We start from the raw sequence: 14753 nt of genomic DNA on the forward strand, positions 1-14753 counted from the left end.
GGACCACAGAGCCCCACTGTGCCAGGTTGCCTCCTCTCACGCATGTTAGTCTTGTTAATGATGAAGGTGAGAGAGACGCCTGCCTCTTTATCCCCCCGGACAATCAGACACGTGACGGGCAGAGCTGCCACAGCACCAGACGTCCTGCTTCCCAGCCCTCCACCCAACCGTTCCTCGAACTCCAGCTGTCCATCCCTCTGTGCTTTGAACTTACGCCCTCCATCCTTTCCATTCCTAGATCTCCATGTCTTCAATTCTTCCTTCCTCCAAGCCTGTAACCTAGCTCCTGCTCTGGTCCTCCAGCCCTCCACCCTTCCAGCCCTCCAGCCCTCCAATCCTTCCAGACCCTAGCTCTACCTAGTGATATAGTAGTCTTTAAACTGGTGGCCTATCCATCCAGTCATCCATCCATGAATCCATCCACCCACCTGTGAATCCATCCGTCCATCTACGGTATTCCTCCTTTTCAATGCCTGCCAAGATAATCACCAGGCTGATTATACCAGCCAGACAGGCTGAGTATGGCTGCTATTACAGGTATTTGCACAAAGAAGAAGCAACATGGGAGGTCTGATTCAGCTAGGTTAACATATTTATCAGCGCACGCTTCACTGGGCTGGAACAGGTCTGCTTCTCTGGAGCTTAGCCTCTTAGACCTTGCGCTGGTTCATTGCCAGTGAACAACAAATTAATGAGGACATGTTTTTATTAAAGTACAGTTTGCACCAAGGTGAATAAAAGGAATTTAATTATGTATGTTTTTAAGATAATATTTAATATAGGTAATATTATAATTTACGAAATTATTAAACCAAAACTTCTGGTTAATGGTAGATAGAACAAAAAGACAAACAAAACAGAAGGATTAACTATCCAGAAGTTAGACCCAGGGATGCTGATTCCAGCCTACTGTTCAGATCAACGACTCCTGAAAATAGAGCTCTACAGCAAAAGCAACAAAGTGCCATTCATACTCAACCTCCGCCTAAACCGACCCACCACAAATCAAGGTTACATTACGCCTCTCCCTCCATCCCTCCACATCACATTCACATGAAAAGCAGGTCCTCTGGGCTTTATGAATTATGGAGCTGTCAGTGTTTCACTCTGCTTTCTCTCACAACATTTAACCTCAGTTGCCTCAACCGTGGCTTTCGTTCCTTCAGGAAAAACATCCTCCTCTTCTCTCCTGCGCTCCGCTGCTCTGCTCTCCTCGATCTCGTCCCCCTCCTCCTCTGTGGTGGTGGCGCCTCTTTGAGGCTTTCTTTCATTACCCATTCATGTTCCCACCAGGGCGGTTTATCACCGTGAGCAAACTGAACAGTCAGGCACTAAGCCGTAATCAATCTTCTCACCGAAGGAGTAGAGTGACTGAGGACAGAATTGATGATAGCTGTAAAGGTGGATCAGTCAGGTTGTTGGCTGACAACTGACTTAATCTTTACTTACTTAAAATGTTGAATCTTTCAGATTCTCAGGGACAGTCTCAATTAACAATTTATTAGAGTAGATTTTTCTTCGGCTAGTGTCACTATTTGCTAGCAGTGATTCTTTAGCTCTAAATAGCCTTAATCCACAGAATTATCAAACCCCCCAACTGTCATTAACTCTAAACGGTGTTGGCTTGGGTAACTCTTCAGTTTTTCAGGCCCATTAGCTAGCCTTCCATGCGTGTCGAGCCCTCATTGTGTCAGTAAGCTTCGCTAGCTAGCTAGCCAGCCACCCACACCCTTAACTTGCTCTTGCTTTTTCTCCAGAGCAATGGCTAGCTTCACGTGGCAGCGGCTAGCTCTGCATGAAGAGGTGGAAGTTTGCACGGGTGAACTCCTGGTGGATGGAGTCTATGAGGGCGTCTGAGTCCTGGCCCCCGTCCGGAACGGCCCTGCTGCTGGGTGGGGCGGGGTGGTGCTCAGGGGTGTAGGTGAAGCTGTAGGTGCTGTGGTACATCAGGCCATCCAGGCGGAGGAGGGACAGGGGTACGGTGACGGGGTGCCTCAGGCAACGCCACTCCCCGCTGAACATAGAGACATCAGGGACCACACACAGCATGGACTTGGGGGACCTGAGGTAGATTGACAGGATTCCAGTGAATCTCAAAGCACGATTTGATTTGTTTACCATCAGAATAAGAGAGAGTTACCATCCTATGAGTGGATTCATTCCTTAAACCTTCGTTAAAATGTAAATGGACTGGTGTTGTAGCTCTGGGGTAGAGCATTTGACCACTCAACAAGTTGCAAGTGAAATCCCATTGCTTTGGATAAAATAGCCAGGTAAATAAGTACATAAAAGGCTTTTAGAGATGATTACAGTATACAGAAACACAGCATGGTCATCACACTGTCTTTTGGACTAAAACGAACTTGAAAGGAATGTCACAGCTGCGCAATGCAGTTGGCTGGAATGTTAGCAAGGTATCATCTGCAACTTTGCGTTTGTCAATGTACTGTAGAGAAAGCTTGTCTTCGGAGTCAAGAATGGTTGGGGAACAGGGTTGCGAGGGTAGGGGTCCAGTAAAGGGGTAAAAATGATTTAGGGAGCATCAGCTCGCATGGTCCACTAGTACTTTTTTTATGGGCTCCTTAATTCCTGACGATGCCTCTGGCCTCATATTTCCAGGCCTCCCCATGTGACAGTACCTCACCCTCACTCACAACCATCCATTTAAAAGATGCCTCTGCATAGTAGCAATGTTTATCAGAGGAACCTGAGATGGAAACTGTGGAGACCGTGGCAATGTGTCACAGAGTATGGGACACAGTCTAACTAGTCTAGATCCTGACTTCTCGTCTTCCATTTAAACCCAAGACTCCTGGCCACTATGGATGATCACGTTTCTCACGTTAATTGCCTGCAGCTTGGCATACAAAGACCACATTGTGGATTACTGCGTTAAACACACACAGCTCTTGCGGTGTCGAGGGGTATTAGCAGGACCTCTCTGCTTGGCCAGACCCTAACAGACTCTTGATGGATCAGCAATGTGGATGCGGTCTGAAGTGTGATGATGACGCTGATATAAAATGCCTAGACTGCATCACGTGAGCTCAAACCTCAGTGACACCAAATGCTGCTGAGGAACATTCCAAGCACCCCTGAGGATCTGGGACAATGGTTCCTCCCAGCCTGGAGCTCCATTCTAGACCTTGGGTCCAGACCATTCACCGTTTCTGAAACGCCCTCTATAGCTCTGTGTTTTACCCCTCAATGTGAAAACATCCAGTCAGTCAAATGAATTCAGCATTTGAAAATATATCAATTTCAGTGAACAAAGTTAGTTCTAAGATCTAAGATTCTAGACTGTGTATGTGTATGTTTTCTTCCATGCATGCATGTATGTGTATGTTAAGCAGCTGGAGGCCCCCGTGGTAAAAAGAGGGAGGGTGGAAGTGATAAATAAGGTGGAGGGGACCCCCCCCCCCCCCCCCTCTCTCTCTCTCTCTCTCTCTGTCTCTCTCTCTCTCTACATGGCCTGTTAATCCAGTCTGGTAGTCAATAACCCAGGGGCAGGCTATAAAACCCAGCCAGGTGAAAAGGACTGAGTGGACCAGTCAACCAACAGGCTTGTAACCCTGAGAACTACAACATAATTACGAAGGCATTAGCAACTGAAGCTAGCACATTTTCACTGGCTGTTTTTATTGGTTGTCCTTTTAGGGGCTAAATGACTAGCTGAGGAAAAAGGCCTTTACATGATTAAAGACATCAGGTTGCAGTAGCCGTTCGTACAACAGGACTCACTTGAACATGGTTTCAGCTTCAACATTTCCGAACCAGACCTTGAGGTGAGGGCTGAAGTTTTCACCATTAATCTCCAGCATAGCCACGTGTCCTCCCCCATTCACCTGGAAAACACAGACAAACACACGCACGCACACAAACACACACGCACACACACACACACACACACAGTTACACAGTCACACACATGCACACTCACAGAAGATGGAGAAAAATGAGCCATGTAGGAAGCAATACCCTCAATAACCCTAACCCTCTCTTTTCTCTCACCCTGAAGTGAGAGAAAAGAGAAAAGAAAGTAAGTAGCCGTGTGGCGTGTGCTCACCTCCAGGCCAGTGATGGAAGGTACCGGGCTGACAGGGTTCTGGATGCAGGCCGGGCTCTGGCTGAAGCAGTAGTCCACCACCTCCGTACCGATGATGGTCCAGCAGGATCCATCGTTCAGCACCTCCCGGATTGGCTGATCCCGCTCGCTAGAGGAGGCCTGGGTGGAGGTCGAGGAGAGGTTAGTTAAAGCTTGGGATATGCTTGATTTGGAAACATCAAGGCAATAGAACTGAGGTAAATCTCATGAATGTTGCACATGTTGTACATTGATGTCCCAGTGCACCCCTATCAAGCTCTATGCAGCTTGACGACAATTTGAAGTCTAGACCCAGCTACTGCCCATGAACCCGTTACCACAGAAACGACCCTACTTTGACCCTCTCCAGAAGCTGACCACTGCCTACATTCCACAGGCCCAGGAAATCACATGATAAGTTTCACCATTCTTCTACCTTCTAATCAACGCTCCTGTGAGCTGGCTCTGAAGTTAAACAATTAGAACTAATTCTGGAGTGGCGGTACGTAGCCGGCTGTGTGCATGCAGCGTCCTGCTCTGACAGGAACCATGGCTGGTCAGGTCATGGCTGGTCAGGTCATGGCTGGTCAGGTCATGGCTGGTCAGGTCATGGCTAGTTGGTGGCAGTAACATGAGAACATGGACAGTTAATGTTTCTAGTGAAATCTTATTGAAGTTTCATTCTGAAGCAATAGAAAAAAGCTTCAATAAGAAATGTCTACCTGGAACCAAAATTGATTTTGTAAATGTTTCTTAAACAGTTCTGGACCCTCCTGGTGTGTGTGATTCTTACCTGGTACTTTATGATTCTGTCATTAGACAGACACAGGTACATCTGCCGGTCGTCTCTGAACTGGAAGGCACACTTGTGGAGCTGGGAGACAGGCTCGTCTACGTCCAAGATGGCGTGTTGCTTGCTGACCTTACGGATCACCTGGACAGATAAACAACACCAGCCCTCACACCACACTCACTACTGTGCTGAATGTGATATATACAAACACTCACAAGCACGTGAAATTCATACAAGCACACACATACACACACACCTCGATAAACACACAGCACTTCTAACTAGTGACTATGACACACACAAACACTACAGTAATCTAATCTAGCCTCAATTTGTGACATATCTTTTTTCAAAACAAAACAGCTAAAAAAACATTTCTTCACAAAACAGCCCTCTATTACTACCTCTTGGTGCTGTGTAATAATGTTGTTGGCATAATTGTTTTTGTTAAGCTAGCTTAGTTAGTAGTTTTTCTAGTGAGGATTGAGCCAAGGTGTCAAGTCTGTTATTGTTTAAATGAGGCCCATAAGAAGGCCTGAGGCTTCTGTGTCAGTCAGATTGGGCTATCCTCAGGACTGTAGAGATGGCAGTGAACTAGATTGCATGAGATATTGAGGCTAATTGCTAGTGATTTGAAAGTAAACCCTGGAAAAAAAACACTAAATATATATGTCAACTTTGAATCACAAGTTTGTACTTTTGGTCTGAATGTTGATCTCCCCCTCACTACCTAATGTATATACCCCCCCCCCCCCCCCCTTCCTTAAGACTTGACAAACCGTAACCGTAACCATAAGTAAACACAGGAACCCGAGTGTAGATCACCCTGGTGTTTTACCAGCAAAATATACCATCTCTTCTATTCAAACAAACCCCATAGCAATCTACCTCCTCTGGAAAAACACAGGAGCGTAGTCTGGAGGTGTCCCTTACCCAGAAGCCTCAGCTGGGAGGCTGGCGCTGCAGTTTTAAGGGACTTGAAAAGGTCTGCTCAGCAGATCGCCATTAAAGTTTTATAAGAATACATTTTCTCTTACGTACACAGAGGGAAACAATAACAGTAGAAATGTGAGGTTCAGCACATTGTGTAACACCTGGACTCTGAGGAGTAAAACACAGAGGCAGAGAGCGAGGTGTGTCCCTGCTAGTGCTTCTCACGGATCTGACCATGGCATGTGGATGTAGCAGAGGTGGTTTAGAAGATTCTGTGATCCAGAAATTAGGATGTCATCCTGGTGTAAGGATATAGCACACACCTGGAGCTTGGCTTGGAGAGCAAGAGGCAGTGGTTTGAGCCCCTACTGACAGTAAAGTGGGGTAAAGTACCATGTGTGGGCATGGGTTTGTGTGTGTGTGTTTGATGTCTGTATGTTACCAAAGGGGGCAAGGTCACTCCGGTTTGGGTGCAGACCAGCTGAACCACACAGCCATAGCAGATGAAGCCCTCACACATCATGAAATCGGCCTGGTCAGCATTCGGTTCTTCCACTAGACACACACACACACACACACATCATGACTTTAATTGGTTTTGAAAATCCAACTATGAATACATAACCGAATAGAAAAAACCCATTCACTGTGGAAAATAAACATTTTCCTCAACATTTGCATACTTTTTCAGGGTGATACCTAGTCTGCACCACAGTCATGATGGGAGGGACAGTGGACAGAAGCCTGGCAGACTGAGGTTACATGAACCTGGGAGGTCTCTGCATGAATATTAAAACATTCTTGACATCTTGGCATCAAAGCTGACCAAGCTTTCAGAGTCTGAAGAGTGAGCAGCGGTTGGACAGTTGAGTTCTGCTTGTGAATTATTTTAATTTACAGTCTGGAAACAGACTTTGGTTAGGACTCATCTAATTTTGTACACTACGAATGTCTTGACATGAAAAAAACTGAGTATGAGTAAATGTATCATTATTCACACCCTGCCTAGCCTAGGCGTGCAACACAAGAACACAAAACGGTCATCTCTTCTACAGCCGTGGCCAAAAGTATTGGGAGCGATATACATTTTGTGTTTGCAACGCTTGCTGGGCCTTGGCATCAAATGAGTCACCAGCACAGGGGAAAGTGTGAATTAGTTCTAGCCAGGTGAAATCACTATCATTCTGATTGGATTTAAAGAGCAGATTGACTGCTGTAAAAGAGGGGACTATTTGCATATATTGAAAAATGTTGCACCCAAAAAATAAATAAATAAATGAAATGTGGCTTATTATTGTATTCCAGTATTCTATAGAAAACATGTGAAAAAAATTTCCTCAAATATCGAACCAGCAAACTTTGCAAAACACAACATGTCATTGCCAAAACTTATGGCCACGACTGTACGCAGCGATACCTCATTTAGATGGTGTGATCTGTCTGTACCACACACATCTCTGAGTGTTAATACAAACATCACCAACTTACACCAGTCACTAGTACAACATCACCATACATTCTGGCGCAGCAAACTTGTGCGGAGGACACATCAGACACCAGAGCGTGAAGGACCCCAGAAGGTGTCCCACCTACCGAGAGTGATGGTGAACGCGGTCCACTGACGAGCACTGGCTACGAACTCCCCTTTCTCTACTGCAAGGTACCGCGTGCTGACAGTCTGCGACCGCAAGCGGTTGAACAGGGCCACCCTCGACCTCGAGGAGATACACACTGCAGGTAGACATGAAAACGACCCACACACGTGATACACAGAAAACATTAATCCACTTTATAAGTAATCATTTTCCCCACGCCATATACAAACAAAGACATTTACATGCACACACATTCTAACCAGTGACAGTCCAACCTTGATGAATCTCTTTTACTTTTGCACACACACCAGCTGGCACCACATTCTCCCGTAGCTACCGCGGCAATGTGAGAAATGTAATGTCCCTTGACTTGTGGCCTTAGCTGTCAAGGCTCCTTGGCACCAGTGTAGTGAGGTCAGACGGTAGAGCAAGGTAATAAAGCCCCCCCCCTCTCACCCCCTCCCCACTGTCGAAACCCCACAGCCCCAGGTCCGTGGTCAGAACGGCCCACTGCCCTTATGAGGCAGGAACCCTGACACACAATGACATATAGGGAACCCAAAACATGTCAGTATCACCTGTCAGTCACTCTGTGCCATCCGACAGTAGACTCGAATGCAGTGAACTGCATGTTTGGCATATTTGGAATACTTTGGGTGCACTTGTAACTTGTTTGAATGTATATATTTGCATTTAGGGTTTTTAAAGTAGGACCCTCAACTCTCAAGTTGCTATTATGTGGGATTCACACGGACAGTCTTCAGGCAATTATCATGGTCGAAATGATCATGGTGGGGCTCAACAGAGGTCCCATTATGAAGACGAGGATGTTGAGGGGCGGGCCCTGTGGCTAAATCAAACAGCCCTCCGGTAACTCACGGTCTGCGTTCTTCATGGACTGTCTCTTCTGGGACGGTTTGGAGATGACCTTGATCATGTTGCTGTGAAAAGACCCCACTTCCTGTCCGCTCTCCAGGAGGAGGCTCAGAACCAGGCGGAAGTGCTTCCTCTTGTCCGTGTCAGAGATGTAGAGAGACTTGGCACAAGCAAACATCTGTCACACACACACAAACGTGAGGAAATATCGACAGATATGTGTAAAGAAAATGTAAAATATAAATAGTATGTGAGTGACCTGGCATACAGGCGTCTGCCCCATATGGAGACAAACATAAAAGATGACATTAGTTTACACAGTAATACAATCATTTGAGAAATCTAGAGTGACTCAAGCAGACTGGTGAGTAGCTAACCTGCACCAATCCTCTCCCTCCCTACTTCTCACCCTGTGGTCACATTGCTCCTCGAAGGCCAGCTTGTAGGCCTCTGCCTGGGGGAGACATGAGCTGTCCACACTCATGTACCCACACAGACGATAGCATGCATCCCCGAAACCTGCGGCTGTGGGAGGGGAGGCGAGGGAGGTCAGGGAGCGTCACAGTTGACAGTTTGTATGTGAGTGTTCATGTGTGAAGGAGAGAAAAAGAGAGAGAGATTGAGACACACAGAGAGAGAGAGAGAGAGAGAGAGAGAGAGAGAGAGAGAGAGAGAGAGAGAGAGAGAGAGAGAGAGAGAGAGAGAGAGAGAGAGAGAGAGGTGAGCTCACCTTTCAGGTGATCTTGTTTGACTCTCCACCCTGACCCGCTGATGTACACACAGGGAGGAGGACAAAAGAAGCTGGATGGATGAACGTATGAGCGCATGAATGAATCAATGAATCAATGAGAGAGGGATGGAATGAACAAATTACTGAATGAATCCCCTGACCTCAACCGGATCTGACATTTAACCCCAGCCCTAACACAGCCATGTTGAGGAGAGCGCAGTATGCCAGGTATGGTACCGTTTCTCGTTGCCGTAAGATTTCTGCGCCACCTTGGCGTGCAATATGGTGACGCGCTGGTCTGGGTGGAGCTGCAGGATGGCTCTTCCTGTGTCTGTTGTCCTCCTATGGGGGTGGAGTCCCTGATCAAGCCTGAATATTGGACGGTACACGGCCGCTCAATAACAACAAACCACTTCTTTCCAACAGAGTCAGTGCCATAGCAACCTGGACTATAGGCTGTATCTGTGTAGATGAGGGATACCATCCATCAATGTCAAGTGTCTATACACTGTGGCTCAGTTCGGCGTGTGATGTAAACAGCTTCCACCAGCAGGGTGGGATGCCTGGATACAGCAAGCAAGACTGACAGAGGACAGAGCGTACTCTACCACATGCCAAAGATGCTTTCCACTGTGCTCTGAGGTACATAGAGCAGTAACATAGAACTTCATGAACCTTTTAATGCCATTTCCGACTTGTGAACCCCCAAAACATTTCCTCTCGTCTAAACATGAGGTCAATATTTTAACTGTTTCCGTCTTTTCATTCTTACTTCTCTTTGCTGCTTAGACTTTCTTTTTTTCTCTCCTGTTCTCCAATTGCACTCCCAGTCTTTTTGTGTCTCGCTCTCTCTCTCTCTCTCTCTCTCTCTCTCTCTCTCTCTCTCTCTCTCTCTCTCTCTCTCTCTCTCTCTCTCAGACATAATTGCATTCCTCAGGACAGAGAGTGATGCAGCATTTTATAAACACAGACCTGCAGTGGCTTCTTCCCCTGCATTCCTCCCAAAATCCCTCCATCTAGCATTAACTTTCCTTCCTAGTCAATAAACTCACCTGAGAAAGAAAGACCTCAAGAAACATAATTCCCTCCCATTCACCGACACACACGTAAAAACATACGGCTCCCTGAAACTCAACCAGCTGTCTTAAAACACAGTAGTTCCACTCAGGTTTCATGTGCTCAGCGAGGCCCAGCAGGTGGTCTGGAGAACAGAGGCGGCCCAGAGCCCGTGTTAGTGTCTGGTCCTCTGTCTCCAATAAGGTCGTAATGAGCGAGCAGTAACAGAGGACAGGTTGTTACATCTGGGCCCAGGAGTCTGGAATGTTGCTCATTATGAGGAGTGCTGACAACAAGAGTCTTTGATAGGAGAAAGTGAGAGAGAAACAGAGAAATAATACAGAGAAAGAATACAAGGGGTTTGGGGCTTTACAGGTCATAGAATATCATCTTTCTCACCCTTTTCTACTTGTATGTGTGTGTGTGTGTGTGTGTGTGTGTGTGTGTGTGTGTGCGTGTGTGTGTGTGTGTGTGTGTGTGTGTGTGAGTGTCTGTGTGACTGTGTGTAGGTTAACTCCATGTTTGGTCATTTCTGTACTTTATTTCCTGTCTCAATTTACTGGCACCCTAAAGCACAACAGTTCAGGGTTCACAGTTCACTGGCTCATGCTATCCAAACATCTGAGTGTCACTAGTTTAACCCTTGTGTTATCTTCGGGTCATTCTGACCCATCAGTCATTGTGACCCACCGTCGTATTGCGACAACTTTACCACATACAAAAACAAAGTGAAGCATTTTATTTTAACCGTCGGGCTGTCTCAGACCCCCCACATTGCGAAGGTTAAAAGAAAATGCTTTTTATTTGTTTTTGTATTGGGTAAAATTGGGTAAACACAACGATGGTTCGTTGTGAACCTTTGGGTCATGTGACCCGAAGGCAGCACGAGGGTTAAAGGTCAAAGGTTGCAATGCTTTGGACATTCTGGTATTTCCCACCAGAGAGGAGAGGGAGAGTCAGAGAGATGGAGAGAAAGGGAGCAGAAAGAGGGTGAGAAATCAGGAAAGGGAATGAAAAAATGCACTGCCATCTTCACTGGGCTTCAAGTTATGCAATTTAATTAATTTAGCCTGCCATTCATTTGTGAGCCTATGCTTGGGAACATGTGTTATTCTGAGTTGAGGTGACAAAGGTGGACAAAGGTGTGCTTTCATAAACACTGCAACGTTTCCAACTGTCCTTTCTAAAAACGTATCAACTACCAGTGTTTCCTTAGGTCTGAAAAAAATACAGGCATCTCTACCGCGCGTCATTCTCAAAATTCCAAATGGTTCGATTTCTTAGAGGGGAGGGGTCTACGGTTTAAGACTAGAGTCTGGGAGATTTATACCTGCATGCTTTCAAACATCCAGTACAGAAATTCTGTCAAGCTTCGGACGTCAACGAAAAGAGGAGACAACCTTTGAACATTTCACGTCCACGCGCTCATTCCTCACCAACACGGTGACTTTGGGAGAGGTTTTTGGATACCACTGACCTTACCGGGACGTTGAACGCGCGGCACTGCTGGAGATTACTGAAGAAAAAAGTGGAAGTTTTGTGTAAACTTCTTATCGGTTTTACCTGTCCCATCCGGACTGCGCCTCCGTCTGACTCTTCAGCGTTCCCAGGTGAGTGAGCGAGACTCCCGATGGATACAGGCGGGGGACATCCGCGGATTCGCTGGACTGAACTGTGGGGAATGTCACAAGACCTTGTGTCGGTATTTAATCGTCTTTATAGATCTGTCTCATTCCAAATGAGGATTTTACGGTTGCTAGTTGCTCGCAGTAACAGATAACAAAATTTAAAATATTTATCTTGTTAGCTTATTGATTATTTATTTGCAATGATTATATAAACCAGTTTATTTGTAATTAAAGTTGTACAGCGGCGTTACCAGCGATTTAAAAATAAATATTAATAAAATAATAAAATACGTTATTTCTCAAGTTACAAAGGTCACATACATATCAGGAGAGCAATTTATGTAAATCTCTTTTTGCTATGATTAGAAAACTTAATTTGTTCTTTTGTCGGATACAAAACCGCATAGATCGTGCATAAAATGTATGTTTTTCAACAAACAAATACTACTAAGTAGCTGCCAGATAATTCAGGGGGTCCCATCACTGATGTGATTAGAGTTGGATTTTGAATGCATGCTAATTACAGACATGTGTACTTTGTGTGTGTGTGTGTGTGTGTGAGAGAGAGAGAGAGAGAGAGAGAGAGAGAGAGAGAGAGAGAGAGAGAGAGAGAGAGAGAGAGAGAGAGAGAGAGAGAGAGAGAGAGAGAGAGAGAGAGAGAGAGAGAGGGAGCTGGGCGCACACTGGCTGCCTGGTGGAGTAGAGCATGAGAGAGCAGAGCAGAATAAATTATAAGAAAGTAGATTGGAGCAGAGGAGTGGAGGAGAGCAGAATATACTGTATTAGAGTATGACAGACAGACTAAGAAAAGGGCAAAGCGGAGGAGTGTGAGGGAAACAGGTAACAGTAGCAGTCCTCCACATCTGCTTTCAATCTTCCTTCATCAAGAAGCTGCAGTGTGTTCATATCTTAATATGGGCTCCGGCTGTCACTCACACTTGCAACCGCACAACTACTGTAAACACTGTATACCACCCTCCCCTCTCTCACTTACACTCACACACACACACATGCGCACACACACACACGCGCCACACACACACACACTCTCTCTCTCTCTCTCTCACACACACACACGCACACACATACACTCTCTCTCTCACACACACACACTCTCTTTCACACACACACATACACAAACCAATCTCCAACCTCACATTTTCCCTATCTCATCATCTTGACATACTACAGAATCTTCTCTCTAAATGAACATTTCCCTACATTTATCCCCCTTCCATCTCCCCATCCCTGTTCTTCCTCCCCAATGTCGCCTCTTCTCCTGTCGCTCTCTCTCTCTCTCCCTCTCACTATCGTTTTTCCTCCCCTCTCCCTCCCCTCCTAACTGTCTCTCTCTCACCCTCCTGAGACTTGCATCAAACTAAGAGGAATTCATCCGAGATCCTGAGTTTGAAGCAAATGTTTCAGTGAAGCCAATCATCCAGTAGATATACATATCACCCTGACTCTACTTCAGAATGAAGGGAGAAACTGTGGACCGATGTCAGTCCACATCCTCTGTCTGTTTGCAGAACTTCCTGTACTTTACTACTGAACTTGATGGAGGTTACTTACTTCAATACCAGAACATCCAGATATCAAGACTCTATATACACCCCCTAGCCGCCCAACAAAGACCATTCCGTCAGTCTATCCCCAACCCCCCAGACTGTACCAACCCTCCAGACTACATGCCCCCCCCACAGACTGTACCTATCTTCCAGGCTGTGCCCCCTCCTCCCTCCAGTCTCTAGCCTCCCCTAGAGCCCCAGTCCCAGGGAGTCTTACCTGCAGTCCTCTCCTCCACCCGGTCTCTCTCCTGGACGTTCTGCATGCCCGGCAGTCACCTCACCTCAGGACAGCAAACACACCACAGCGTAGACTTGTCCAAATATAGAAAAAATCGACTTGCAGATTGAATATTTAGTATGGTCAGAATATGTAGCATTGGCTAAGAAAGCTAGCATATACTATTACTGTAAGCTTAGTTTAGCATTGTATAGCTGGAAATCTATGTAGTGCAGGCTAAGAGAGAGGCTATATGCAGAAGCATAGGGTAGCTGTTAATGCTTTAAGTCCAGTGATAGTGATGTTCCAAGGTAGCTACAGGTAGAGCAGTGATACTAGTAATCCCAGTATAGTTCTGTGTTGTCCACCAGCTCCTGTCAAGAGTTCCTCACAGGGCTTCACTGGACATCCCCAGAGAACACACTTTATTAAGTATCTCAATTCAACACAGCACGGTCTGACACGGCGGCTGTGTGTTACTGTAGCTACTGACGTGTGTGTGTACGTGTGTGTGAAAATCGTTGTGTGTATGTGTGTATTTGTTATACCGGATCTGCTATCGTTCCAGTAATAGTTCAGTGTGTAGATCTAGCTGTACCTGCTTGTTTGTCTTCAGATAGTCACAGATAATCACCTGTTTTTAGGTGAGGAGTTCTCACAGCCTTCTCCCTTAGACAAACATAGAGGGAGATAGCAAGCAGTGGGTCTACATCACAGGTAGCCTTTAGTAGGAGGTCTGCTCTGAGACCAGGACTGCAACAGTGGCTGCTAACTACATTAAGCCACTGAGTCTCAGTAAACAGAACTGAACATGGCATCTGTGTTTCTGGTTAGAAAGAAGCAGGGAGGTGAGGGGATGGGAGGAGAGGGGAGCAGAGGAGAGGATACAAAAGAAGAGGAGATGAAAGGAAAGGAGTGGAGAGTGGAGAGCAGAGGAGACGGGAGGGAGGGAAGGGGAAACAAGGACCACAGGAGATACACAACAACAGCTGATGTTAGTGCATTTGACCTGTGGTCAGTCTTCAGTTCAATTGTCTGACCTGCAGCCTGTCTCCATGCCCAGTCCCCGCTCCATACTTATCTACCCTCAAGTTCTGCTCATGCTCTCGTGGTTCCCATTCTCATACTTTAATCCTAGCTGAACGGTGCACTGATTGGATAGTGCAGGTTTCCCTTCCATTTTGCACAAACAGTCAGCTCCTTCTGAATCCATGATGTACATACATGACTGTAGAGAATGAGTATGCATACACTGGCTCATGATGGTTTGAAA

General features: G+C 46.1%; 1 protein-coding gene across 1 annotated transcript; it reads right to left on the reverse strand.

The window, feature by feature from the left end:
• Positions 1–1785: 1785 nt before the first annotated feature.
• On the reverse strand, positions 1786–13526 carry rbpjl (recombination signal binding protein for immunoglobulin kappa J region-like). The gene is made up of 12 exons (XM_067232486.1): positions 13481–13526; positions 11631–11739; positions 9249–9353; positions 9012–9082; positions 8691–8806; positions 8285–8459; positions 7404–7541; positions 6253–6365; positions 4878–5018; positions 4067–4225; positions 3742–3845; positions 1786–2062 (listed from the first exon to the last, which is right to left on the reverse strand). The coding sequence occupies exons 1-12, from the start codon at positions 13524–13526 to the stop codon at positions 1786–1788; spliced, it is 1554 nt and encodes a 517-aa protein (XP_067088587.1).
• Positions 13527–14753: the final 1227 nt, after the last annotated feature.

This window comes from Osmerus mordax, chromosome 1, assembly GCF_038355195.1.
Source record: "Osmerus mordax isolate fOsmMor3 chromosome 1, fOsmMor3.pri, whole genome shotgun sequence".
Taxonomy (NCBI): domain Eukaryota; kingdom Metazoa; phylum Chordata; class Actinopteri; order Osmeriformes; family Osmeridae; genus Osmerus; species Osmerus mordax.

Coding starts and splice junctions, on each gene's coding strand:
- rbpjl (XM_067232486.1), bottom strand. CDS start 13,526: ATGCAGAACGTCCAGGAGAGAGACCGGGTGGAGGAGAGGACTGCAG. Junction 5,019..6,252: donor GAGTGACCTTGCCCCCTTTG/GTAACATACAGA, acceptor TTATCTGTCCAG/GTGATCCGTAAGGTCAGCAA. Junction 4,226..4,877: donor ACAGAATCATAAAGTACCAG/GTAAGAATCACA, acceptor ACCTCCACCCAG/GCCTCCTCTAGCGAGCGGGA.